Here is a 24,919-nt window from a genome sequence, read left to right as displayed (position 1 = left end):
CTACAGCACTGTGGATTTCACTTATTCCTGCACCGAGAAAAGAACGTGTGGCTTTGCTGGGGGGATGACACTTGCAGGATGTAGTCTAGTTGCTCCCTTGACGGCGAGCGGTATGTTCAGGTTAAAGAGGAAGAGGACACAGCTACTGTCACCACTTTACTCACAATGATCTCACCGAGAACTGCTTACGCAGAACTGTGTGGTGATGGAGGTCTCCGACCGCTGAGGACCGAAGGCCGTCCAGGTTTCTTTAAAGCTTTGCCGACCCTGCAAAACCTCAACACATTTGCTCTGAAAACATTTTTTTTCCCTTCTGTTAGATGACTCCCCTGCTTTTCTGTTAAAACTGAAACGCCACACTGTCAAATGGGCAAAGACCAGCAGCGGGTTAGCGCCTTCCCCTCGAGAACCCAAGCAGGAGTAGCAGGCACGTTTTATGAATGAAGAGAGGGTAGACTCGATTAGGTCAGCGAGGGCTGCTTCTGTGTCCTCTGCGAGGACTTTCAGCCGCCTGAGAGCTACCTATTAACTCAGATCACACTTAGTCACCGGCTGAAAAATGAAGCCGTGTGCAGGCCAAAGACAAGAGTTCAGGGTCAAACTGCAGAGAGCAAAGAACCACCTCCTCACTTTTCCAGAGTCAGGGAAAGGAGGGCGGCCGCCTGGGAGGTGGTGTGGTATCAGATCAGCCTTATCAGATGAGCTGGGTGCCCGGCCCAAGGATCTCAGGTGAAAAAGGGCACTTTGCCCCTTACCGGAGATCAGGATCGAAGCCATGTGCACCCCGCCTGTGCTGGGCTTGGCACTTTGTTCTGCAGGATGTCGGTGTGGCAGTTAACGCTGTACCGATGCTGTTCCGGGGTTCTTTCAGAAACTCGGGGATTACGGGAAGTAAGAGCCCTAGTGAGCATGTTTACTCATTCGTTTTAGATACTATTGAACTCGGAGACATTACTATTTTAGTTACACATTTCTGTCTGTTGCTACAAGGTCATACTTGGTTATAATATAATTTTATGAAATATAGAATATATAGTTGTGGGATAAGTCAGTCCTAATTTCTTTCTGGTTTGTGACTTTGGGTTCCTTCATGAGTCTTAATCATCTCCATTCAATTGTTAAATATTTGTTTTAAGCCCACAACAAATGCTGAAACTTTAAATTTAAATATATCTGCTCTGGCCCAGCCAGTGTGGCTCAGTGGTTGAGCGTCGACCCTGCACCAAGAGGTCACCGGTTCAATTCCCATCAGGGCACATGCCCAGGTTGTGGGCCCGATCCCCAGTGGGGGGGCATGCAGGAGGCGGCCAATCAATGTTGTCTCTCATCGATGTTTCTATCTCTCTCTCTCCCTCACCCTTCCTCTCTCTCTAAAATCAATAAAGAAAAAATATTAAATAAATACGTCTGCTCTGCCCACAGCCCCCCCCCCCACCCCCCATCGTTCCAGGGACCTCTGTCTGGAGGCTTAGACAAGCCTCCAGTGCCTCATTCAGCACCTCTGGCCACCGCACCTGTCCTTAGTTGTGCCTTCGACCACTCTGGCTGACATGCTCAATGGCCCTTCCTCAGCACACCTACCGGCAAAAACCTCAGCCAGCGTCAATTCAACTGTTCAGAAAACAGTAACATCCCGATACACGTAATCTCCCAAAACACTGAATCCTAAGTGTCAGCCATAAATTTACATTCCTCCACAGCTGTTTCAAACCTTCTCCACGTCCCTTTATTCGAAACTCCTGGTGTCGGATGCTCTAAAACCAGAACAGAGACACGTGCTCACACCTCGTCCAAGGCTCCAAGGAGCGTGGGACGCTCCTCATAACCTAACACATCAGTGCCTGTGCAGCAGTGGTTATATACAAATTATTCACAGGTATATGTAAGATCAGATGAGGCTCTGCCATCAAACTCATGAAAAATTTTGGTTTCCCGAAACTGTGGTATCACAGGTAAAGGTATTAGCCTCCCTGCCACCACCTTCTCTTGGGGATACGAGTCCATCTCGTCTCGCTCCTGCAGGTCATCCTTCAAACCCAGTGAGTCCCTGAGGCTGTCAGCCAGACCCTCCTAAATGTCTTCGGAAGCCCTGCTTCGGGCCCCCATACTGCTCTGTTCATTCCCGCTACCAGAACCTTCCCCTGCCTTACTGGAGCAGCCTCCGACCAGGTTTCTCTTCCTCCACACTGCCCCACCCCTGACCTGTCCCCACACTGCCCCACCCCTGACCTGTCCCCACACTGCCCCACCCCTGACCTGCCCCCACCCCCAACCTGTCCCCATACTGCCCCACCCCTGACCTTTCCCTGCCTCCCCACCTACCCCCCACCTGTCCCCACACTGCCCCACCCCTGACCTGCCCCCACCCCCGACCTGTCCCCACACTGCCCCACCCCTGACCTGCCCCCACCCCCAACCTGTCCCCATACTGCCCCACCCCTGACCTTTCCCTGCCTCCCCACCTACCCCCCACCTGTCCCCACACTGCCCCACCCCTGACCTGCCCCCACCCCCGACCTGTCCCCACACTGCCCCACCCCTGACCTGCCCCCACCCCCAACCTGTACCCACACTGCCCCACCCCTGACCTTTCCCTGCCTCCCCACCTGTCCCCACACTGCCCCACCCCTGACCTGCCCCCACCCCCCCGACCTGCCCCCACACTGCCCCACCCCTGACCTGCCCCCACCCCCCCGACCTGCCCCCACACTGCCCCACCCCTGACCTGTCCCCCCACACTGTGTCAGAGCAGTCTCTGCGACACTGGTGTGGCCGTGTCACTGCCCTGTGTTCCCACCGTCCTCTGGATAAGGTGCAGAGGTCTCAGAACGCCGCAGAAGGCCCTGCTGACTTTCCCAGCCTCTGCCTGGTCATGTTCTGCCTCGAGGTCCAGCCCAGGCCTGACTAAACCACGTTAGATCTCGGGAGCACTGTTCACTCTAGTCTTGGTACAAGTGGTTCCCGCTTTGACCACGAGCTAGTGAAAATCACAACTCTTCCTTCGGGACAGAGGTGAGAACTACAGGTAGGTCGCGCGCGCGGCCATGCCGGAGGCCTGTGCTGAGCAGAGCCAGGAGACCCCGGCCGCCAGTCACGCAGCACCTCGCACCTGTGTCCTGGCTCCTGCTCAACCAGCCGATCCCCAGAGCGCACCGGGACCGCGACCAGTGCCGAAACAGTGACACAGCCAAAGTCAGACTGGTTTGATCAACTATATACACAATGAAATATTTTATGTGTCTTAAATTTTGTATTATGACCATAAAAACGATACATCCAAGTGACAGAACATTTGAAAGGAAAGAGGGAAGAGCTACACTTCGTCGTCCGGGAAACAACTATGCTGACGGCCCCCCGGAGGCACGCTCCTGGGGGCACGCACTACGTACGTGGACCCTGTCTCACGCAGTGTTTCTAATTTAAAAAGTAAACATCTGAATGAGTGACGTATCGAATTGTCGAGAATTCAACATTCAGACGTACGTGAACTTTCCAGTACACACACCTGCTGGGCAACACAGACGCTTTGTTCCCCCGTGGAAATGCCAGCCGCCCTGGCTGCGGGTGAGCAGGAGAGCAGCCCTGGGGACAGACGGCAGAAGCAGAGCGGAGGAGGAGCAGACACTTGGTCCGTGAAGCCGTGGACAAGGCAGAGCAAGCCAGGCGGAGTCCACTGGTGACGTGGGGAGCGGACCGACGCTGGGCGGAGAGGGGACACATGATGCTGAGTCAACCACCACGGAGGCATCACACGCTTCATGGACAACGAGGGGCCCGTGAGTGACTTGTCACGTGAGCAACAGGTGCCACACCGCAAAGACGCGTCGGCGTCTCGTCAGAACCATAGGTGGAGCCACCTCGGGAAGCTTCCGACGAGCCAAGGAATGAACAGGTGGATTCGGTGAGACTCTCCACCGGGTATCTGCAAAGGCGTCCCAGCCATGCAAGTCAAGGAACTTCCGAGGAACTGCTGCGGACGGAGAGGTGCAGGAGAGGACCAAACACACGCATGATTCTCGCGGGGGTCCTTTTGCTATGAAAACCTCGTCGAGACAACTGGACACGCGAGTGGGGCTCGGCGATGAGACGGCGGCGCTGCAGCAGCGTTAACTTCCTCACTTGGGCACTCGGAACTGCTCACGGAGGGACATCTTCCTTTATGTTACCACGCACGCAAGTACTCCGATTACGGGCACGATGTTGACAACTTCACCCTAATGTTTATTTTTTTAGAAAGTTTTTGTACAGTACTTGCAACTCTCCTATAAGTTTTAAATTATTTCAAAAGAAAAAAAAAGGAGAATCTCCAAGGCTGGGTGTGGGTACAGCCGAGCTGCTTCTCATGGTGACCAACGCTGGGAGCCCCTGCCGAGGCAGGTCTTCATCACCGCCCTTCAAGAGACAAGGCCACGGGCTTCACACTGAGCACACGAACCATGATGCACTGACCAACCCTTCCCACTCTTCCTTCAGAAAGGATGTACTGAAGAGTGTTTATCCAGGCAGGACGGACCCCTGCCCGATGAGCGCTCAGTGTCGTGGGAACGGTATCAGCACAGACAGCACAGCCATGCAACGCTGGCGCCCCTCAGCATGGCCCGTGCTGGGCTCCGTGCTATCGGCCCGGACGGCACGGCTGGGCTTCACTTTGCAGAACCAGGAAGCCCAGGGCGATGAGATGGGTAAGCACCCGGAGCAGGACGGCACGGCTGGGCTTCACTTTGCAGAGCCAGGAAGCCCGGGGCGATGAGATGGGTAAGCACCCGGAGCAGGACGGCACGGCTGGGCTTCACTTTGCAGAACCAGGAAGCCCGGGGCGATGCGATGGGTAAGCACCCGGAGCAGGACGGCACGGCTGGGCTTCACTTTGCAGAACCAGGAAGCCCGGGGCGATGAGATGGGTGAGCACCCGGAGCAGGACGGCACGGCTGGGCTTCACTTTGCAGAGCCAGGAAGCCCGGGCCGATGAGATGGAAGCACCCGGACCGGACGGCACGGCTGGGGATTCACTTTGCAGAACCAGGAAGCCGGGGCGATGAGATGGGTGAGCACCCGGAGCAGAACCAGGAAGCCGGGGCGATGAGATGGGTGAGCACCCGGAGCAGAGTGAAGCCACTGTTGGCCACACTGCTGTATTAGAGGGAAGTGAGATGCTATGAACACACGTAGGGACTGGGGGTGTGATGGAAGCTTCTCAGAGGAGGGAAGGTCAGCTAGACCTGGAGCCATCCGCCCTGTTCCTACTGTGACCACCACAAGTACTCCTCAATGACCACTGTCCACCTGGTCGTCCCGCCACTCTCCGCCTCCAGCCGGACTCTCACAGGTGGAATTCTGGGACCAACTACAGAACAACCCCGTGGCACCAGCCTCTCAGGACAGCCGTTACTGGAGCCTCGCCGAAAGTGGGCGTCGGTACTCTAAAACGCTGCCATTGGGAGAAAACTGTTTCTTTTATTACTAGTTAAGCTAAACATGTTTCCATGGACGCTTTCTTTAACAGAACTGTGAGATCTTCACAGCGAGACGACGTCCTAGAATGTCTCACGCTATGGGCACTGCTACCTGTTCCTGTGACCACAGAAACGGCCGTGTCACCACTAGAGGATCCAAGGAGACCACACTCTAGGTTCCTGCTGGGACCTTGGCCTCTAACGCATTCGCGGGTCAGTGAGAACAGGGAAAAGTCTCGGTGGACTGCCAAATCGCATCACTGTGTCACCAAGAAAACATGCTCTCCAATGGGTTGTTATAAGAATAAGTGGAACAAATAATGGATGATGGCAAAATAGAAACTGAAACCACACTTCCAAATATCCGACACAAGCTTAGCTCGGGAAACATCTTGCCGAGGCAGTGGGGACCCTACAACCCCAGTGCCCACGACAGTTCGAGTTTACGCCTCGGTCAGAGCATCTCGTCGGACTGGAGCTGCCTTCCAAAGGTCCTGGAGTGGGCAGTGGAGTTCAGGGTCGCCCTACAGGAAAGGATGCTGCCTTGCTGAACAGCAGATCTAAGTACAAAGTGCCTCCCAGGTCAGAGCCGTCCCTGTGTCCCGCTCACTTGCACTTTGAAGATGTAGGGGCAGACAGCTCTATGGGCCTCTAAATGCTTTTATGATACCTGACTACTTAAAGCCAAGTAATTTGCAAATAGTTAATCCCTAACTAAGCGAATGTTCCTTGGTTATATCAGCATTCTTGTTCCACCCTGCTGATAAGAGAAGCAGAGATGCAAGGCATGGGAAGAAAAAGTGACTTATCCAAGGTCACAGCAGGTAAAATCAATCATCAGCCCCAGGGGAGGCCAACTTCCTTTGCTTTTTATTTTATTTTATTATTTGCAATGAACTCTCCTGTGCAATTAAGTTAGAAAGATTTTAATCATTTTGTAAATGGCTCTGTAAACCGCCGGCAGTAATAATCTATTCTAAATCGCAGGAGCAGTCACAGGCATACCTTGGATGGTACTTTTTAATGGGCATGCATTTCATGATTAATAATGTTTCCGTTTTGCTGAACAACACTCTGTATTCAAACTTAGACTGTAGGTCCTGATCCATCAGAAAGTGAAGGGAATATTTATAAACTAGGTGAAAATTTATCTTTTTAAAATTTTTCCTTTATAGATTTTAGAGAGAGAGGAAGTGAAAGGGAGAGATAGAAACATCGATGAGAGAGAACATTGGCCGCCTCCTGCATGCCCCCCACTGGGGATCAGGCCCACAACCTGGCCATGTGCCCTGACCGGAAATCGAACCAGTGACCTCTTGGTGCAGGGTCGATGCTCAACCATGGAGCCACACCAGCTGGACAAACTAGGTGAAAATTTAAAATGAACATTTAATCCTTTGGGTAACTAAAAGGTGATGTTTGTAACATTTTTGCATGTCACAATATGTATTTCATACCAGGGTGAGCGGTTTAGGCACGATTACCATCTTAGATTACAGGAAACAATCTTTTCTTTTTTTTTTTATCCTCACCTGAGGACAGTTTTGCATTTATCTTCAGATAGAGCGAGAGAGAGAAACATCGATGTGAGGGAGACATATCAACTGGCTGCCACCCACACGACCCCAACTGGGGCCGGGGACAAACCGCAAGCAAGGTACGTGTCCTTGGTGGGAACAAGCCCGAGTCTCTGGTCTGTGGGCCAACGCTTGAACTGCGCCGGGGCAGAAGCCACCTTCATGGAGCTGAGGAGGTCATTCTCCAGAGCAACAGGAACAACACTGGTGGGCTAACTTCACAGGCTGCGCCCGGACTGCTTGGAGGGAAGACTCCACTGGCTGAAAAGGAGAGGCGCCCCGTCGGGCAGCCAGAGGCTCTCACTGGCCCAGCCCAGTGGAATACGACGGGCAGCTCCGAAACAGCACGGTGTGCAGAGGAGCCCCCGGGCGAGAAACAGCACGGGTGTGCAGAGGAGCCCCCAGATGAGAAACAGCACGAGTGTGCAGAGGAGCCCCCGGGCGAGAAACAGCACGGGTGTGCAGAGGAGCCCCCGGGCGAGAAACAGCACGGGTGTGCAGAGGAGCCCCCGGGCGAGACGCAGCACGGGTGTGCAGAGGAGCCCCCGGGCGAGACGCAGCACGGGTGTGCAGAGGAGCCCCCGGGCGAGACGCAGCACGGGTGTGCAGAGGAGCCCCCGGGCGAGACGCAGCACGGGTGTGCAGAGGAGCCCCCGGGCGAGAAGCAGCACGGGTGTGCAGAGGAACCCCCGGGCGAGACGCAGCACGGGTGTGCAGAGGAGCCCCCGGGCGAGATGCAGCACGGGTGTGCAGAGGAGCCCCCGGGCGAGAAGCAGCACGGGTGTGCAGAGGAGCCCCCGGGCGAGACGCAGCACGGGTGTGCAGAGGAGCCCCCGGGCGAGACGCAGCACGGGTGTGCAGAGGAGCCCCCGGGTGAGACGCAGCACGGGTGTGCAGAGGAGCCCCCGGGCGAGACGCAGCACGGGTGTGCAGAGGAGCCCCCGGGCGAGAAGCAGCACGGTGTGCAGAGGAGCCCCCGGGCGAGACGCAGCACCGGAAGGCAGGGCCGGATACACTGCGCTGGGACGTGGCTGGACCTGTGCCTCACACCGGGCGTCAAACCAGAGGGGGGGGGGGCTGGGCACCTCAACACAGGAAAATGGGAACGAAATGGCCTCTCTACCATTTCAGAGGCAGAAATAAAAGACAAGACGGATGGACTTGACATAAAACAAATCACACTAAAGTGAATGTGTGTTATGGATATCAATCATTTTTCTGTCCTTTAAACTATAATTCCTTACATTTATCCTTCGTCTTTCATTTCGTTATTCCTTTTGATACACAAAAATTTTAAAAACTGTAAGAAAAAATATATCAATCCTTTCTTTAAAGCTTCTTTGCTTTGGCCTCGAAACGACTTTCTTACCCCTAAACCAGACCAAGTGTTCGTTGTATTTTCTTATAGTTCTTTCACCGTTTCTTATTTTATTTAAGTAAACAGATGAGAGGTCAAACACGGTTCTGTCCTGTACTAGCTGTTTGATTGGAGGATGTTACTTGACCTCTCTGAGTCTCAGTTTCATTTCCCTGATGAAACAGAGATAACAGTATCAACCTATTAGAGTTGCTGTGGGGATGACAGGAAGTAATTTACACAAAGCACTTATCATGGTAGAACCTGATATGTAAAGAGAGTCAACAAATGGTAGCTATTTCTTTAAATGCTCTCACATGGCTTATTAGACTCCTGAATTTCCCGGATAGATTTCCAAGACTAGCAACTCATTGTCATAGTTTTACCTGACTTGAAAACAAACGTCACACTGTTCAATTAATGCCATAGGTTTTACTTTTAAATTACTTTTAACCACAATGTATGCCGAGCACAAACATATCTTAATTCTTTGACGATGATCCCGCTGTAAACATCATGCTACCATTTGGTCTTTTTTATTAAAAATTTTTTTTTCTTTATTAATTTTTAGAGAGAGAGGAAGGGAGAGGGAGATAGAAACATCGAGAAAGAACATCGATTGGCCGCCTCCTGCATGCCCCCCACTGGGGATCGGGCCCACAACCTGGGCATGTGCCCTGACTGGGAATCGAACTAGTGACCTCTTGGTGCAGGGTTGGCGCTCAACCTGTGAGCCACACCAGCCGGGCCCCATTTGGTCTTTTCTGAAAGCTGCAGTAGTCTGAGGTTATGAGCGAGCCAGGTGACAGCATAATCCAAGAATACTGCAAGGTTGCTCACACACCAGAACTGCACAGCTGATTTATGGGCCTGAAGTACAAATGGATGCTCACATCTTACCTCCAACAGCCCGTCCTCTGGGAGATCGGTACAGTGAACCGCGTTCTGAATCTTCGTTTTACCGAAGGTCGCTCTGAGGGTCCCAGGACGCAAATGCCGTGCAATTTCCTGTGAAATACATCCACAGACAGGGAGGAGTCAGTCGGCGGGGTTAACCTGGAAAAGGCCAGCTATATGACAGGCTGGAATTACCTCTGAATGAAATACACGCATACCCTGAGGGTACTGATTTCTCCTGGAAATAGTGTGAATGTATGAGAACTCAGAGGAAAGTTGTCAGCTCACTCGGAAGGCTTTTGTGTGGCCCAACCTGAAGCCCACTGTGATCTACGTCAGAGGGTGGCACAGCTACATGTCTGTTTATCAACAATGATGGGATCACACAGATACAAACCCGGTTCACTCTGTGAAAGAGGTGCATTTTACAAAGGCAGTGGAGATCCAACAACTTGATGTAAAACGAACTTGTTCAGCGGCACTGGTTTTAAAAGTTTATTTTTTAAATGTTAACAGTTGTATCTGCTTAGTTGTATCCCATTTAGGGGAAAATGGTTACAAATAACTCACAAAATTGTGGGTGAAAAAACAAATGGTTAAAAAAATTAAAGATGTGGGAGTATTAGTGACCTACTTAATGGTCTTTCTGTTAAAATTTTTCAAAATTCCTATTTTAATTTTCAAATATATCATCTATATTTTGTATGAAAGGATATTTTAAATATTTAAAAAATAATGAAATAAATAGCTGTGTGCCCACTATACAGGTGAATTAAATAATATTACAATAATTCCAAGTCCTTTGGGTACCTCCTCCTCATTCCATCCCATCCCTATCTTCCCCCGGAACAACCACAGATCTAAATTTTACCTAAAGATTTCCACGTTTTGCCCTGGCCAGCGTGGCTCCGTGGTTAGAGCATCAGCCCTTGGACCAGAGGGTTGTGGGTTTGATTCCTGTTCAAGGGCATATACCTAGGTTGCAGGTTCTGTCCCCGACCCTGGTCAGGGTCATGTGGGAGGCAACCAATGGATGCCTGACACTCTCTCTGACTCTTCCCCCCCCACCCCACCCTTCCACTCTCTAAAAATCAAAACATCCTTGGGTGAGGACTGACAATGACGACAACGGAATCTGTGAGAGCACTCTGTGTGTCGCCCGTGCAGCAGCGTCTCAAACGTGGTCAGACCACAGCCGAGCTCCGCAGTGGACGCAGGCAGGCCCGGGCGGTGACTGCTGCTCCCTGCGCGGCCTGTCGTCATTGCTCCGGCTAACCAGTGTCCCAGACAGGACAGAACTCTGCTGGACCTTAATGCACTTCCGGAACCAACAGACGGCTTGCTACTCAGAGAAAATAATTTACAAAGGAAACCATAATTACTGAAGTCAGTCTGTTAAACCCAGCGTTGTGGTTTTAGGAAGAATAAGACAAAACAAATTATAAATGAATAAACATCACTTATCCTCTGACCCAGCAATTTCACTCTAAGGTAGTAATGAAATAAAATAAAATAAAAAAACAACTTTGCAAACATCTAGGTACACATCTGGCCTCCGCAATGTCCTTGTGCATCATCTTTTACAGCAGGGAAAGAGTTAACCACCCACGTGCTGGAGTACCACTCCGCTCTTTGTAACCATGTTACGGAAGTACACTTAATACATTAGAAAAGACCACATCATATTTTTAATTAAATAAGGATACTACAAAAACTAAATATTTTGTGATCTTAATTTTATTTTTATAATCTGCATTCAAAAAAGACATTCTGGTCGGAGGCCAAAATGTTAGTTAGCAGTGCTTATTTCTGGGAAGTAAAGAAACACTTTTGTTTTGTTTGGTCTTGGTTCTCTGCCATCATTTTTCTTATTTTTTGTTTGATTTGGGGGGTTTGGGTGGGGGTAATAAACTATTTCATTAATTTAAAAGAAAACAATAAAAATCACATTAAAATGTTTCATTTCACTACTCAAGAATAGAGATGTCTTCAAATTTCATTACAAAGGCTTTTGTTTTAAAGCCTAAATCTAGTGAAGCCAAAAGCAGAAGCTGTTCACAGATAATCTCATCTAGTCTGGCAACTACTAAATGGGTAAGCTCAACTCCGCTGAGCAGATAAAAGAATCAGAAGAAAGCAAACCAGGAACAAAAATGGCATCCCACACCTTCACTCCTCACAGAAACGGACTTAAATCTGGGCCACTTTCTTAGTGCTGTCTTCACACTGCAGACAAATGAGGCATTCAGTGACATTCAAATCTTTTGTTCTGTCGTCAAGACACCTGCTGACAGCCTGCCAGAGCCTTGGCCCCGGAAGCGCGTGCAGCCGGCCGCACCACGGGCTGCACCACAGGCTGCACCACGGGCCGCACCACGGGCCGCACCACGGACGGGACACGGTCCTGCAGGCAGGTCTTCAGCCCCGCCTGTGCTGACGAAGCACAGTTCACAGCTCAACAAGACCGCAGGGGCTGCCTATCTCATGGGTGCTGAAGAAGTTCTGTCGGAGCGTGTTCTGGCCTGGGAGGTCCCCAGAAGGTATGACGCGAGTTCTCCTACTCGTTTCCAGACCAGGAGGCGAGGGACATTCCTAAAGGATAAATTACACAAGGAACATATGCTTCCTGCCAGGCAGAAGTGCAGACAGTCCACGGTGGGGTGGGCGGGGCTTAGGGAAAGCAAAGGTACTCTGGGTGGGGCCCTGAGTGTTGTCTTGAAGACAGCACTTGAGAAAGAAGAGAAGCGGGGGTACGGTAAGCTCAGTCCTGCTGGGCACACTCACGCTCCGGCAGTTCTGCACGTCGGACAGACCTGAGCTCTGAGCAGCAAGCCAGGCCCAGGAAGAAACGGTCCACACCACTTCGTCACAGTGCCTTGAGGACAGAGCCCTGATCAGAAAGGGGAGCCCCACGGGCCGCGGGGTGAGGGTCTGCAGAGGAACACGGGTTCCGTCCGAAACGCACCGCCTTCGGGGAGAGGGCAGCTGCCTCACCCACTTACGTGCTCTTTACTTTCTACACTAAGTGTTACATTTAGATTTTACTTAAAACGTAGGGAAACCTGTTTTCGAAGCACCACTGAAAGGAATTCTATCGAAAAGAAGAGAATTTTTAACTAATATGAGTAGTCAATTCCTAAACTGTATCTGCTGAGTTGATATTTTCATTATATTTAAGTGCTTTCCAAAGACCTGTACTTACTGGAGAGCCATGAGTACGGTCCTGCCATCTCTCGTCACCAAGCGAGAATCAACCAACGAACGTGGCAGGCACCTGTCTGCCGTCACATGGAAGGGCCCCCGAGTCCCTTTGGCTTTGCGAGTGGCAGGACGGTCTCACGGAGACATAAACAAGACGTCTTATTAACAGCCTCCCGAGAACACTGCTCAGCACTGTTCATGCCAGCTCGTAACTGGTCCTGGGCTCAAACCTGCACTGGGCTCAGGGCTTCTACCCCCTGAGAGACTGGTAAGGCGGCAGGCTCTTTCATGGCCCAAAACAGTAACTTCCCGGGGTCTGGAGAAGGTCTGAAAATATGCCCCTACACTCCGACAAGCTGCCGTCTCTGAGTGATGGGCTGACACGGAAGCCGACAGGCAGCTCCCATGCACAGGGAGAGGCTGCGGCCGGGCCGAGGACGCCAGCAGCTCGTGTGCACAGGGAGAGGCTGCGGCCGGGCCGAGGACGCCAGCAGCTCGTGTGCACAGAGAGAGGCTGCGGCCGGGCCGAGGACGCACAGCAGCTCCCGTGCACGGGAGAGGCTCGGCCGGGCGCGGACGCCAGCAGCTCCCGGCCAGGAGAGGCTGCGGCCGGCCGAGGACCAGAGCTTCCGTGACCGGGGAGGCTGCGGCCGGTCGAGGAGCAGCATTCCCGTTCCACAGGAGAGGCAGCGGCGGTTGCGAGGAGTGCAGGGAGCTCCTGTGCAGAGGTATAGAGGTGCGGCCGGCCGGAGGACGCCGAGCGAATGGAGAGCGAGTCCGTGACAATGAGAGAGCTGCGGCGGGGCCGAGGGCGGCGCGGCTCGAGGATACGAGCAGATCGTGTGGACAGAGAGGGCTTGCGGCCGGGCCGAGGACGCCAGCAGCTCCTGTGCACAGGGAGAGGCTGCGGCCGGGCGGAGGAGAACAGCAGCCCTGCTCGGTGCTGCGCTGGACGAGAGGCGTGCGGGAGCGGCCCGGGCCGAGGACGCCAGCATGCTCCGTTGCACAGGGAGAGGCTGCGGCCGGGCCGAGGACGGCCAGCAGCTCGTTGCACAGGGAGAGGCTGCGGCCGGGCGAGGACGCCAGCCGTCCCGTGCACAGGAGAGGCTTCGGCAGGGCCGAGGACGCCAGAAGTCCGTGCACAGGGAGAGGCTTCGGGCCGGCCGAGGACGCCAGCAGCTCCCGTGCACAGGGAGAGGGCGTGCGGCCGGGCCGAGGACGCCAGCAGCTCCCGTGCCCGGGAGAGGCTGCGGCCGGGGCGAGGACGCAGCAGCTCCCGTGCACAGGGAGAGGCTGGGGCCGTGGGCGGAGGACGCCAGCAGCTCCCGTGCACAGGGAGAGGCTGCGGCCGGGGCCGAGGACGCCCGCAGCTCCCGTGCACAGGGAGAGGCAGGCGGCGGAGGCGGAGGACTCCTACAGCTCCCGAGGCAGCAGCCGGATCGGAGGCTGCGGCCGGGTCGAGGACGGCCAGCAGCTCCCGTCACAGGAGAGGCTGGGCCGGGCCGAGGAGCCAGCAGTCCCGTGCACAGGGAGAGGCTGCGGCCGGGCTACTGAGGACGACAGCAGCTCGTGTGACAGGAGAGATCTGCGGCGTCCGAGGACGCAGCAGCTCGTGTGCACAGGGAGGGCTGCAGCCGGGTTCGAGGACTCGCAGCTCGTGTGCACAGGGCGAGGCTGCGGCCGGGGACCGAGGACGCCAGCAGTTCCGTGGACAGGGAGAGGCTGCGGCCGGGCCGAGGACACCAGCAGCTCGTGTGCACAGAGAGAGGCTGCGGCCGGGCCGAGGACCCCAGCAGCTCCCGTGCACAGAGAGAGGCTGCAGCCGGGCCGAGGACGCCAGCAGCTCCCGTGCACAGAGAGAGGCTGCGGCCGGGCCGAGGACGCCAGCAGCTCCCGTGCACAGGGAGAGGCTGCAGCCGGGCCGAGTGACGCCAGCAGCTCCCGTGCACAGGAGAGGCTGCGGCCGGGCCGAGGACGCCAGCAGCTCCCGTGCACAGGGAGAGGCTGCGGCCGGGCCGAGGACGCCAGCAGCTCCCGTGCACAGGGAGAGGCTGCGGCCGGGCCGAGGACGCCAGCAGCTCCCGTGCACAGGGAGAGGCTGCGGCCGGGCCGAGGACCCCAGCAGCTCCCGTGCACAGGGAGAGGCTGCAGCCGGGCCGAGGACGCCAGCAGCTCCCGTGCACAGGGAGAGGCTGCGGCCGGGCCGAGGACCCCAGCAGCTCGTGTGCACAGAGAGAGGCTGCAGCCGGGCCGAGGACGCCAGCAGCTCGTGTGCACAGAGAGACGAGGCCGGGCTGAGGCTGCCTGCCCTGTCCCCCCCCCCCCCCCTCTCCCACATGGCCCATGTGGCAAGGCCTGCCCCTCCTCCCTAGAACTGTGACCACCTTTCCAGGAACAAGTGGCTCCCGGCCTGTGGGCATCCAGACCTACATTTGAAAACCCAGAAGCAGTCAGAGTGGCTGCAAAGGCAAAGGTGAGGCCGTGAGGACTTGTGACCACTCAGTAAGCTCTGGGAGCAGACGCCTGGCTTGCGTGGGGCACAGTGTGATCAGGACACAGCGGAGGGAGGGCATTCTGCGGGCAAGCAGCTGGGTCAGGAGGGTGCTGTGTAGCAGCCACAGTGACGGAAACCCCCGTTACGATTCCTCTGTTTTCTGCTCTTGCGCTGCTTTGCCCAGCCTCCGCGCAGGAGCTAGAGCGCAGCCAACGGGTCGGAGCATCTCGGGTCCTGCTCAAGCTCTCCACCCCCGAGAAGCCGGGGCCGTCGCTGGGCACACTCCTTCCACCCCTCACTGCCAGACCCACCGCAGCTGCCCCGTCTGCACTGCGCTCCAGCCTCCTGGGCCCTTGCTCCTGCCAGTTCCCAAACCTGCTGCTCCCTGGGCCCCCGCTGCTCCCTGGGCCCCCGCTGCTCCCTGGGCCCAGCTCGCCAGGACTCTCCCCTCCCTGTCTCCCTCTGATCCAACCTTACCCTTCAGCACAGCCTCCCCTGCCCAGGCTCCCTAACTGCAGGTCCTCCCCCTCCTGGGAACCCTGCTCTCCTCCTCTGCCTGGTGTCCCCAGCACGGCCCCTCCTAGGGCAAACTGCGCATTCTACTTGGTGTCCCCAGCGTGTCCCCTCCTGGGGCGAACTGCACATTCTACTTGGTGTCCCCAGCGTGTCCCCTCCTGGGGCGAAGTGCGCATTCTACTTGGTGTCCCCAGCGTGTCCCCTCCTGGGGCGAACTGCGCATTCTACTTGGTGTCCCCAGCGTGTCCCCTCCTGGGGCGAACTGCGCATTCTACTTGGTGTCCCCAGCGTGTCCCCTCCTGGGGCGAACTGCGCATTCGACTTGGTGTCCCCAGCGTGTCCCCTCCTGGGGCGAACTGCGCATTCGACTTGGTGTCCCCAGCGTGTCCCCTCCTGGGGCGAACTGCGCATTCTTCTTCTTCACCCTGCCCACGGTCTGCTTCCTTCCCGACTGCAGCCTCAGGAGGGTTACCTATGGCTCGTTCTGGTCACTGCTTTCCCTCCGGCATCTAGAACAGAACTTAGTGCGTAAGCGGCCCCGATGGTTGTGGAGTGGATGAAGGAAGGAGCCAGCATCCAGACATCGCACAGAAGCTGGGGAGGGGTTAAGCGAAGGAGCATGGGAATGGGCGACTGGTCCTGCAGCTCTCAGAGGGCGGGTGCAGGGTTCACGCTGGGAAAGGAGCCCAGTGGGAGGGCTGCCTCTGGCCCCACCTCGTCTCCCAGCTGCAGGGCCTGCCTCGCCCTGAGGTTTCCCCTCCAGAACAAGGCTTCTTCCTTTCGGCTGGAGCTCAGGACCGCTTTGGGCAGCCTGATGAGCCTGAGAACCTCTCTGAGAGCGCCGTTTTCACGTGCATACAACACAGGATTACAAAGGAAAGGAATTATTTTGAAATACATTCATCAAAAGACTTGTAAAGCTGTGACATATAAATAGAACGTGTGTCTTAAGATCTAGCAGCTGAGCCAGTCACTACTAAGCCTTTCAAGGAGCAATGGCTATAAGTGATATTAAACTACCTGCGGCTGTAACTGATATGAGACCCTGACTTCTACCGGGGCAGAGACAGCCGCGGCATTCTACCCTGCAGTCCGAGATGAGTGAAGGCAAGTGTGTGATTCTGTTCCCTCATCCAAATTCAGACTCCTAACTTCTATTCCCAAAACTGGGGGGGTCTCTCGGCACCAAGATGAGAAACCCTGCTCCAGGCCAGTCTCAGGCTGTACTCAAGGGGAAGGAGAATCTCCGAACCAAGTCCCCCTCCATTCCCTCAGCACGAGAAGGGGGAAGAGAAAACAAAACTATCTTCCCTAACCCTTAACTGCAGATACCCTTCCACTCTGTAATCACAGAACGGCTTGAAATGCAAGCACTTCGCTAGAATGTCGGGATGAGCGAGTCCCAACAACAAGACAAGGATCACTGACACGGATGAGACACGGAAGCCGAGGTCTCCCTGTGAGCGCCAGCTCCCCGGCCAGGGAGGGCGCGGGGTGAGCGGGCTGCGGATCAGGACCTCTGCAAAGTGAGGCTTCTCCTCCTCGCTCCCCTAAAACGTCGAAGCTCTGTTTCACAGTTCTTTACGGTCCCTTCATGGTCCCCCGCAGCCGCTTAGCATGAATGATGGCTTGGGCTTCCTTCTTATCCTGACTGTCATCTCTAACTTCCAGCAACAAGGCTGGGACGTGGGACCCCCGGGCCCTTTCCGGGGAGGTCGGCACTGTCCGCAGATCCGGAGGCCCGTGCAGCGAGCCTGGGTCACTCTGATTTCACCAAGGATTTCTCAATCTTATTTGATCATGAATGTTTTCCCCCCTTTGATACTATGGTCATCACGGCAATTGCAAGATTTCACTGTAATTACTGATTACACAGGGATTTCCTTCCACCACAACCTAAGTCCCTCTGCTCGGGGGAAACGTGCCCTCCCTCTCTTTGCTGCCAACGCCTAAGAACACGAGGCGCCTAGAAGGTCTGTAAACATGTGGCCGGCGGTGGGCTGCCTGGCTGCCTAAGTGAATAAATCAGAGATGGAAGGCAATGCTCTGGGTCAGGTCACTGTGGACCCTCTGCAGCAAGCATGGGGCCTCCAGAGCCCGGCGCGGTGAGGTCAGCCGTGGGAGGGACAGTGAAGGAAAAGGGGTGGCATCAGTCAGCCTCTCCGTGCAGTCTACACCCACGGTTGTATGTGGGTTTTTTTTTTTTTTCTTCTTCTTTATTTATTTTTAGACAGAGAGAGGAAGAGAGAGAGACAGAAACATCGATGAGAGAGAACATCGACTGGCCGCCTCCTGCAGGCCTCCCACTGGAGATCGGGCCCACAACCTGGGCCTGGGCCCTGACGGGAATCGAACAGGCGACCTCTTGGTGCAGGGTCGACGCTCAGCCACTGAGCCACACCGGCCGGGATTCACAGTTATATTTAAACCGAAATCATGGTGAAATCCTCTCACTGAGACTGTCATTCGGGATCCACTCAGCATTTCACCTGCATTCTGTGCAAGATTAAATGTGATCTCTCAGTAAGCGACACGATTTCTAGCAAATTAAGGTAATAAATAGGAAGGTTTAAAGGCCAAAACTGGGTACAATCCCAAAAAGTTTCTAAATATAACCTTTAATGGGTTGGATCACATTTATAGGAGAGAATAAAGTAGTAAAAAGATATCCATAGAGTTACAGATTTAGGAGAAAAATATTATTAGTTGGATTTCAACCCGGCAAGGTTTTAAAGAATGTTTTTCCCAGGCCATCTGTTTAGGACCCTGACCACCTAACCCACCCACTTCTTCATCCCCAAAGCAGAAGCAGCGAGCAGCACCTGCGAGCAGCCCGGACTACCGATTCTCGCTCTTACGAGACTTGATGCAGAGGAATGTTCGAAATGAAACCAACAGGGCAGGACCTGAATCAGGGCCGCTGGGGCAGACTACTTTCTCCAAATAAAACACTCGGGAACTTTCCAAGCGGACCAAGGAGTACAAGTTCCTGAGAGCTGATCGGAGCCCAGGCAACACCGTTTAAGCTCCAGAGCACTTTATGTCCTATTTCTGACTCGACTTCTGAGAGGAAATGCTGTTTACATGTACCTACAATTCACATCGACCGCCCAGGAAGAACAGGTAAACAATGAACACAATGAGAGAGGCCTTGGTGTTAGTCACTGCTTCTGTGTTTCCTCCCACACCGACCTGGCCGCTCACACCCACATCTAAATCTCCTTCCAAATGCATTTCGAAAACGCCCACTGACACCGCCCACTGACGCTCATCAGCCGGGTTTTCATCCTCTCGGGTCAGAACCACCACTCTGTTCCAAGCCATCTTCTACCCAGTTGTCACTGTGACCTTTTAAACACAAACGTAATCACATCAATCCTCACTTAACCCTTTCCGGAGAATTCCCACTGCGCTTGCGCATCACTGACTGGTCGAAGGGACGCGACCTGCACATTCTGCTGAACTCCCTCCCGCCAAGCTGCAGGCCACCCTGCTCTCCGCACTCGGAGCTGCAGCCAACCTGGACTCTGCCGAGTTCCCAGAATGCACTAGGTTCTCCCAGAGTCAAGGCTGCCCCCAGGGCTGTTCTCAATCCTTCGGGTTTGAGAAGAAACGAGATCTCAGGAACCCCTGCACCTCAGCTGACCCAGAGCCCCCCTTGCACAGTGATCACACCTGTTAGCATGTACCACAGTTGTACACACACTCACTCACACCGTCATTTGTTTCATTACCGTGTTCCTCATCAGACTGTCAGTCCCACGGGGACAGAGCTAACCTGGGTCATCTCATGCTCAGTACCCACACCTGCAGAGTGGTCAGTTTCAGTTGGATGAAACCAAACACGCCTCAGTCCAACAAGGATGGAGGTTAGGGGCACTAATCTGCTCACGTAGACTGCGTGCCTGGTGCACACTCAGCCTGCCCACGGCGAGCCTTTGCCCGCCACCCACAAGGAGTCCTCGCTGCGTCCTCCGGGCTCTAGAAATACATGGACTACATATACTACGTGACCACGTCGACAATGCCGGTCCATCTCCACTCCAGAAGGGCATGGCCAACCTGAGAATGTTCCCTTGTCCGCCTCCTACGCGGGGTGACAGCACAGATGTGACAAAAGAATTCCCTGTGGGAGGCTTCGCTCCCCTGGGGGACAGCTCATCGGTGCTCCTCTGAGGACAACTGCTCTCAGGTGGTGCTGAGACACTCGTCCACTGGTAGTTTTAGATCCTCTAGAAAAATAGCCTTCTGTCCGTTTTCCTTTGGAGGGTTAATAAGTACTGGCTTTTTAATTGTTTGACCTGATAAAACTGTCAAAGAACCAAGTTATTGTTTAAGCTAGCTATAATAATTCTTCCTTGTGTGTGTGTGTATGTGTGAGAGAGAGAGAGAGAGAGAGAGAGAGAGAGAGAGAGAGAATATTTCCATTTTAGGTTCATTTAGTTGAAAAATCTATACATTACCAGACAGGATATGTAAAATTCCAAAGGTCTTACTTACAAGTTGGAATTACATCTCCTGCCTTTCTGGGAAAATACTGCTGTCGAACCAGTCCTGTTACATTTGAATAAAGCTTTGTTTCAATCTTCATGGGACATTATAAAAGATTGTCTAGTCGGAAGTTCAATGCCAACTGCTTCTCTATTACTCTCTTACTAGGTCACTTCACTTCATCTTTTTAGAATCACAGAGAGAGCTGTTATCTTTGACAAGTTTTGGGGCTTAGTGTTATTTAACTCCAAAGCAAACAAAATCTAAGACAAATGGTTAATCTGAAAGGTAAGAATTTTCTAGATTGTATTTTGTACTTTGTCAAGCTAACTGCATTAAACTTTTCATAGCCATCTACTCTTCAAGAAAAATTATTTTCTTTAACCAGGATATTTTATTAGGCAGGCATGGCTAATTCTTTTCAAAATTTATTTTTCTTTTTAAATGTCATTCCAACTTGTTATTTTAAAAATGAGGAAAATAAGTCAATCCTCATGCGTCACGGAGCCCCGTTTGGAAACCCACTGGAGTTTGTCTGTGACTCCAGACCGAGGCTGCCGCACGTGCCCTGCATCTGTATGGACACCGGCAATGGCCGCTGCGCGTGGCCCGTTCCAGGCTGCGAGTGTGCCGTGTCTCGGGTGGGGACCAAGCCTTCTCTAACCACTGTGCCCTGGACTGACCGAGAAGGACATGGTTCACCTTCCCCATCTCATCGCAGCCGGAGATGAAACCGGAACAGAGAAGAGAATTCTGCCCCAACCACTTCCACCCCGTAGAACTAAGGGTCCCTGCAGAGTTCTAGGGTGTTCTCAGTTGTAACCTTGAGCCACTCATCCACTCGAGAAGAACAGAAGCTGAGCACCCTGGTCAACAACACCCGGCTGCCTCCCAGCGTGCCCACGGCTACCAGCCTGGTCCATGTCCCCACATCTTGGGCCTGGGCTGCAATTCGCGTCCTGTCTCCGTTAGGACCTGCTCTTACGTAACAGTCAGAATGATCCTGTTAAAAGTCAAACCCTGTCACTGCTCTGCTCAAACTCTCCACAAACGAATGCTCTCACGCTGAGTAAAATCTTGTCATTACAAGGGTCTCCGGGTCTGCCCGTCATCTCTCTGACCTTATTTCTCACACATGATATTCAACAAACACTCATGGTCGTCCCCCTTCTCCAAACTTCCTCGGCAGCAGAACCCCATCTTCACAGCCATCTGGCACGTGCACACACAGTACTTCTTCCCCTGGGACAGGAAGGAGCTCCTGCGGATCCCCCACGCCACCGGCTCCGCTCCCTTCCCTCTCCGGAACCCCGCCTCCAAGCTCTTCCAGTTTGCCCGCAAAGGAATAACTCAGCCCACTCAAAATTAAGCTACAAACCAGGAATTTCTATTTCCTACTGCTCTATGGAATTCTAATTACACAGAACCCACAATTTTTAGCCTGGATTTTTAGGCTCCCCACCCCACACTCCTCACTCCCAGCATCTCCGCCTCATTTCCTCCAAGCAAGTATGTCTCCCTGACTGGCAGGTGTGCTTTTCCTGTGCACGCCCAACAGACGCCTGCAGTGCCCCAGGACCCTGCACGTCCCTCCCTCCTGCACACTGAGCACACGCCGGCGGTGCCCCAGGACCCTGCACGTCCGTCCCTCCTGCACGCTGAGCACACGCCGGCGGTGCCCCAGGACCCTGCACGTCCCTCCCTCCTGCACGCTGAGCACACGCCGGCGGTGCCCCAGGACCCTGCACGTCCCTCCCTCCTGCACGCTGAGCACACGCCGGCGGTGCCCCAGGACCCTGCACGTCCCTCCCTCCTGCACGCTGAGCACACCTCGGCGGTGCCCCAGGACCCTGCACGTCCCTCCCTCCTGCACGCTGAGCACACGCCGGCGGTGCCCCAGGACCCTGCACGTCCCTCCCTCCTGCACGCTGAGCACACGCCGGCGGTGCCCCAGGACCCTGCACGTCCCTCGTGGTCGCCTTGTGCATGCCTGGCAGGGCTTCCCATCCTCTGGCCTCGGTGCTTCTTCTGACTCCGTTTAAACCGCCTGTCTTCCTCTAACAGTCACGTTACTGCTCCCTCACTAAACCACGCTTTGACGTCGGCGTTTCCGCAGAACACGTGTCAGTCCTTTCCTGAGCTCCTCCAGGCGCTGGAGCACCTCTGGGCGCGCTCGCTCCTCGCTGAGAGCGGCCTTCTCCCCGGCCCGGCTTCCGGCAGCACCTCCCACAGGCTGGCTTCTTACCAGGTGCTCCCAACGCTACCTCCGCCCAGGGCCTCCGTGAATGCGTCTCAATCAAACATCTGTGGTGCTGTCAGCGGTGAAGAAAGCAAGTGTTTCATCAGGAGGAAGCAGCTGTCTGGGTCCAGCTGCAGTGACCGGCTGCTCATTTGCAGGGAGCTGTTCACAAGCGTAGTGACATGAAGGCAGGAGGAAACACAGCTTGAGCTACTGTCCAGGATCAGCTTGTGACGCCGGCGTGAGACTCCTCGCGTGTGTTCTAAGGCGACGTCTGTTCTCAGCCCTGAGCCCGGCCACCACGTGCCCGTGAAGACAGCCCAGCAAACTGAAAAGGACACTGGAGAAGTCCGAGCCCCCGAGGCCCACTGCTCACACCCCTTGGCGGACCTGCTCCGAGGCCACCATCTCGACCGTCCTCACGCCGAGAGCTGAGTTGCCTGGCCCTGTGGCGGGACAGGTAGCCCTGGACAGCTTCTGTCACAGCTTGATCGGTTTGCTCACCCCGACAATCAGCGAGAAGAAACAGCAAAAGAGGATGCCACCGTGAGTGTTCCTGCCCCCCCGATGCTGTCACAGGCTGACAAAAATGCACTTTTCCTTAGAGCATTACAGAAAAAAAATGATGTAATATGCTATTCTGAATAAATGTTTTGTCTATTACGTTCCCATGTGTAGATTTCTTTTGAAGAGCAAACTAAAACTATCGAACCGGTTAAGATATTTCGTTAATGAATGAAACAAACTCGATCAATATTGAAACAACTCACAGGATCAGCAGGCCCACAGAATTCTCGAAATGTCTTCGCAGGGTTCGTCTGTTGAATCTCCAATGCCACGCAAGGGCCAGAATACATTTCGGCCACCATCTCCTGTAATATGTAGCATAAAATATTAAAAGTGAATATTATTTAATAATCTTTTGCTCCTTTTAATTGCACCACTAACTGCAGTGCTCAAGTTGCCTTTGACTGCTCCCCACCTACACCGCACACGCCAAGCAGTTCCCAAATTGTCTGTGTTCCCTGCAAACGTTTCGGTCCCTCATCTCCGCTCCTGCAACTGCCCGCATGTCAGCTTCACCACTGGACACTCGCGCGACCTGATGCTCTAGTGACTCCCGTGCAGAGGGCTCTCTCCTGAGCACAGTGCTGCCGGAAGAGCATTTCTGAAGATACAAGTTCCAACATGTTCCTTCCAAAGACACGTTTAAAAATCATAATGATTTCCAGAAATGGGCAATAGCAGGGCCACCAGACACCCAGGAAGCAGACCATCTATATGAAACCAGCACTGGACCCTGGATGTCGGGCAGCCCAGGGCTGGGGTCCCCGAGAGAAAGGAACCGAGCGAGGCGAGCCGTCCGACTGCCCCAGCTCACTACCTGGAGCCCTTCCCGGACAGTGGGACAGGGAGAGGAGACAGAGGAGCCCGACATTCTCACGGAGAACAGGAGACGGAGACGGGTTCATGGACGCCAGTGTGGTTGATGTGGCAGGACGGAAGACTGGGGGAGGAGGGAGAGCAGCCCACGGGGATCTGCTGAGACGTTCGCATGAACTGGTGGCTAAGAGGCCGGTTGCGTGGAGGACTTGGCCCCAGGCTGAGGAAAGAACTCGCAGACGCGCACGTGGACCGAGGCAGACAGCGCGAAGCTGAGGGCTAGCGCCACCGGGCGAGGCCCAGGGCATCAGACAGAGTCCAGGACTGGGAGGCAGGACAGCTGGGGTGTGTGAGTGCCAGCCAAGGAGCCAGGGTATAGGAGCGAGACCGCAGGGGAGCAGAGATGGGGCCGACCGGCGGGGCTGCGGAAGCCACCGTGATGACCCGCAGGGCTCAGGACGCACGGAGCCACAGTGAAATCAGGTTACTTGCTGCAGGCCAAGCTTTGAATAGTGATCTGAATGCACCATCATACGGAACAGCAATGTCACACGTTGAAAGAAGAGGGAGAGGACGTCACAGATCAGATGGTCCCCAGAACGCTGCTCGTGAGGTTCTCTGACTGTATCCCCCAAAGTCGCTGTGCTATCTGACAAGGGTCCCGTGCAGCTGATCTTTATGGATAATTATGTTGAGTCTGATTTTCTGTCTCGTGCTACCAATGTCCTGTCTGCACTAACTGTCAGCAGCCAAGTCCTCGGTAGGGAAGAATGAGGCAGGACGCGCGATCCGAGGGGGAGGAATCTGCTGTCGGCACAGAATTCTCACTGTCACGTCAAGAGCTACTTGCTTTTAACTTTCTAAAGCATTTGGGACAGTCTCCCACCCTGAGAATATCATAAATGTCACAGACAATGTCAACATGTGTTCATCCCAGCAAGGTTTTTCTTGCACTCCTGCAGATCTGTTTCGTAAGGGAAACAAGATCCTGTCTCTGACACAGACCCGGCGGCTCTCAGCGGAAAGAATGCCTGTCACTGGGCATCACCACTGGCAACCGGCAGAATCCCGAACACTTTAGGGAATGTTTTCACGATTGAAGATTATACTGATGCCCAAAATGTGAGCCACACAAACTTCTTTCGGTACCAAAGCTTTGTGTTCACTTCGATACTCACATTATACTCAGACACTACTCCTTTATAGACTTCATAAAACTCTTCGACATTAACTCGATCCATGTTGAACTGTATTAAAAAACAAACAAACCAACATCAACCAACCAAGCCAAGACAATGAGCCACCCTTAGC

General features: G+C 54.2%; 1 protein-coding gene across 3 annotated transcripts in view; it reads right to left on the bottom strand.

Moving 5' to 3' along the window:
• The window catches only part of NME7 (NME/NM23 family member 7), an 83,673-nt gene that overhangs the window by 16,300 nt on the left and 42,454 nt on the right, over nucleotides 1–24,919 (bottom strand). The window contains exons 9-11 of one of the 3 annotated variants that reach the window (XM_036273162.1): nucleotides 24,787–24,855; nucleotides 22,996–23,097; nucleotides 9,288–9,395 (exon numbers count right to left, since the gene is read on the bottom strand). In XM_036273162.1, coding sequence (XP_036129055.1) covers nucleotides 9,288–9,395; nucleotides 22,996–23,097; nucleotides 24,787–24,855 — 279 coding nt within the window. Of the gene's footprint in view, nucleotides 1–9,287; nucleotides 9,396–22,994; nucleotides 23,098–23,207; nucleotides 23,377–24,786; nucleotides 24,856–24,919 lie in introns of those variants that run through there. The other 2 variants (XR_004960950.1, XR_004960951.1) reach the window with 2 other exon arrangements.

The sequence above is a fragment of the Molossus molossus genome, unplaced genomic scaffold (genome assembly GCF_014108415.1).
Source record: "Molossus molossus isolate mMolMol1 unplaced genomic scaffold, mMolMol1.p scaffold_m16_p_20, whole genome shotgun sequence".
Taxonomy (NCBI): domain Eukaryota; kingdom Metazoa; phylum Chordata; class Mammalia; order Chiroptera; family Molossidae; genus Molossus; species Molossus molossus.
This window is presented reverse-complemented; position numbering and strand designations above follow the sequence as displayed.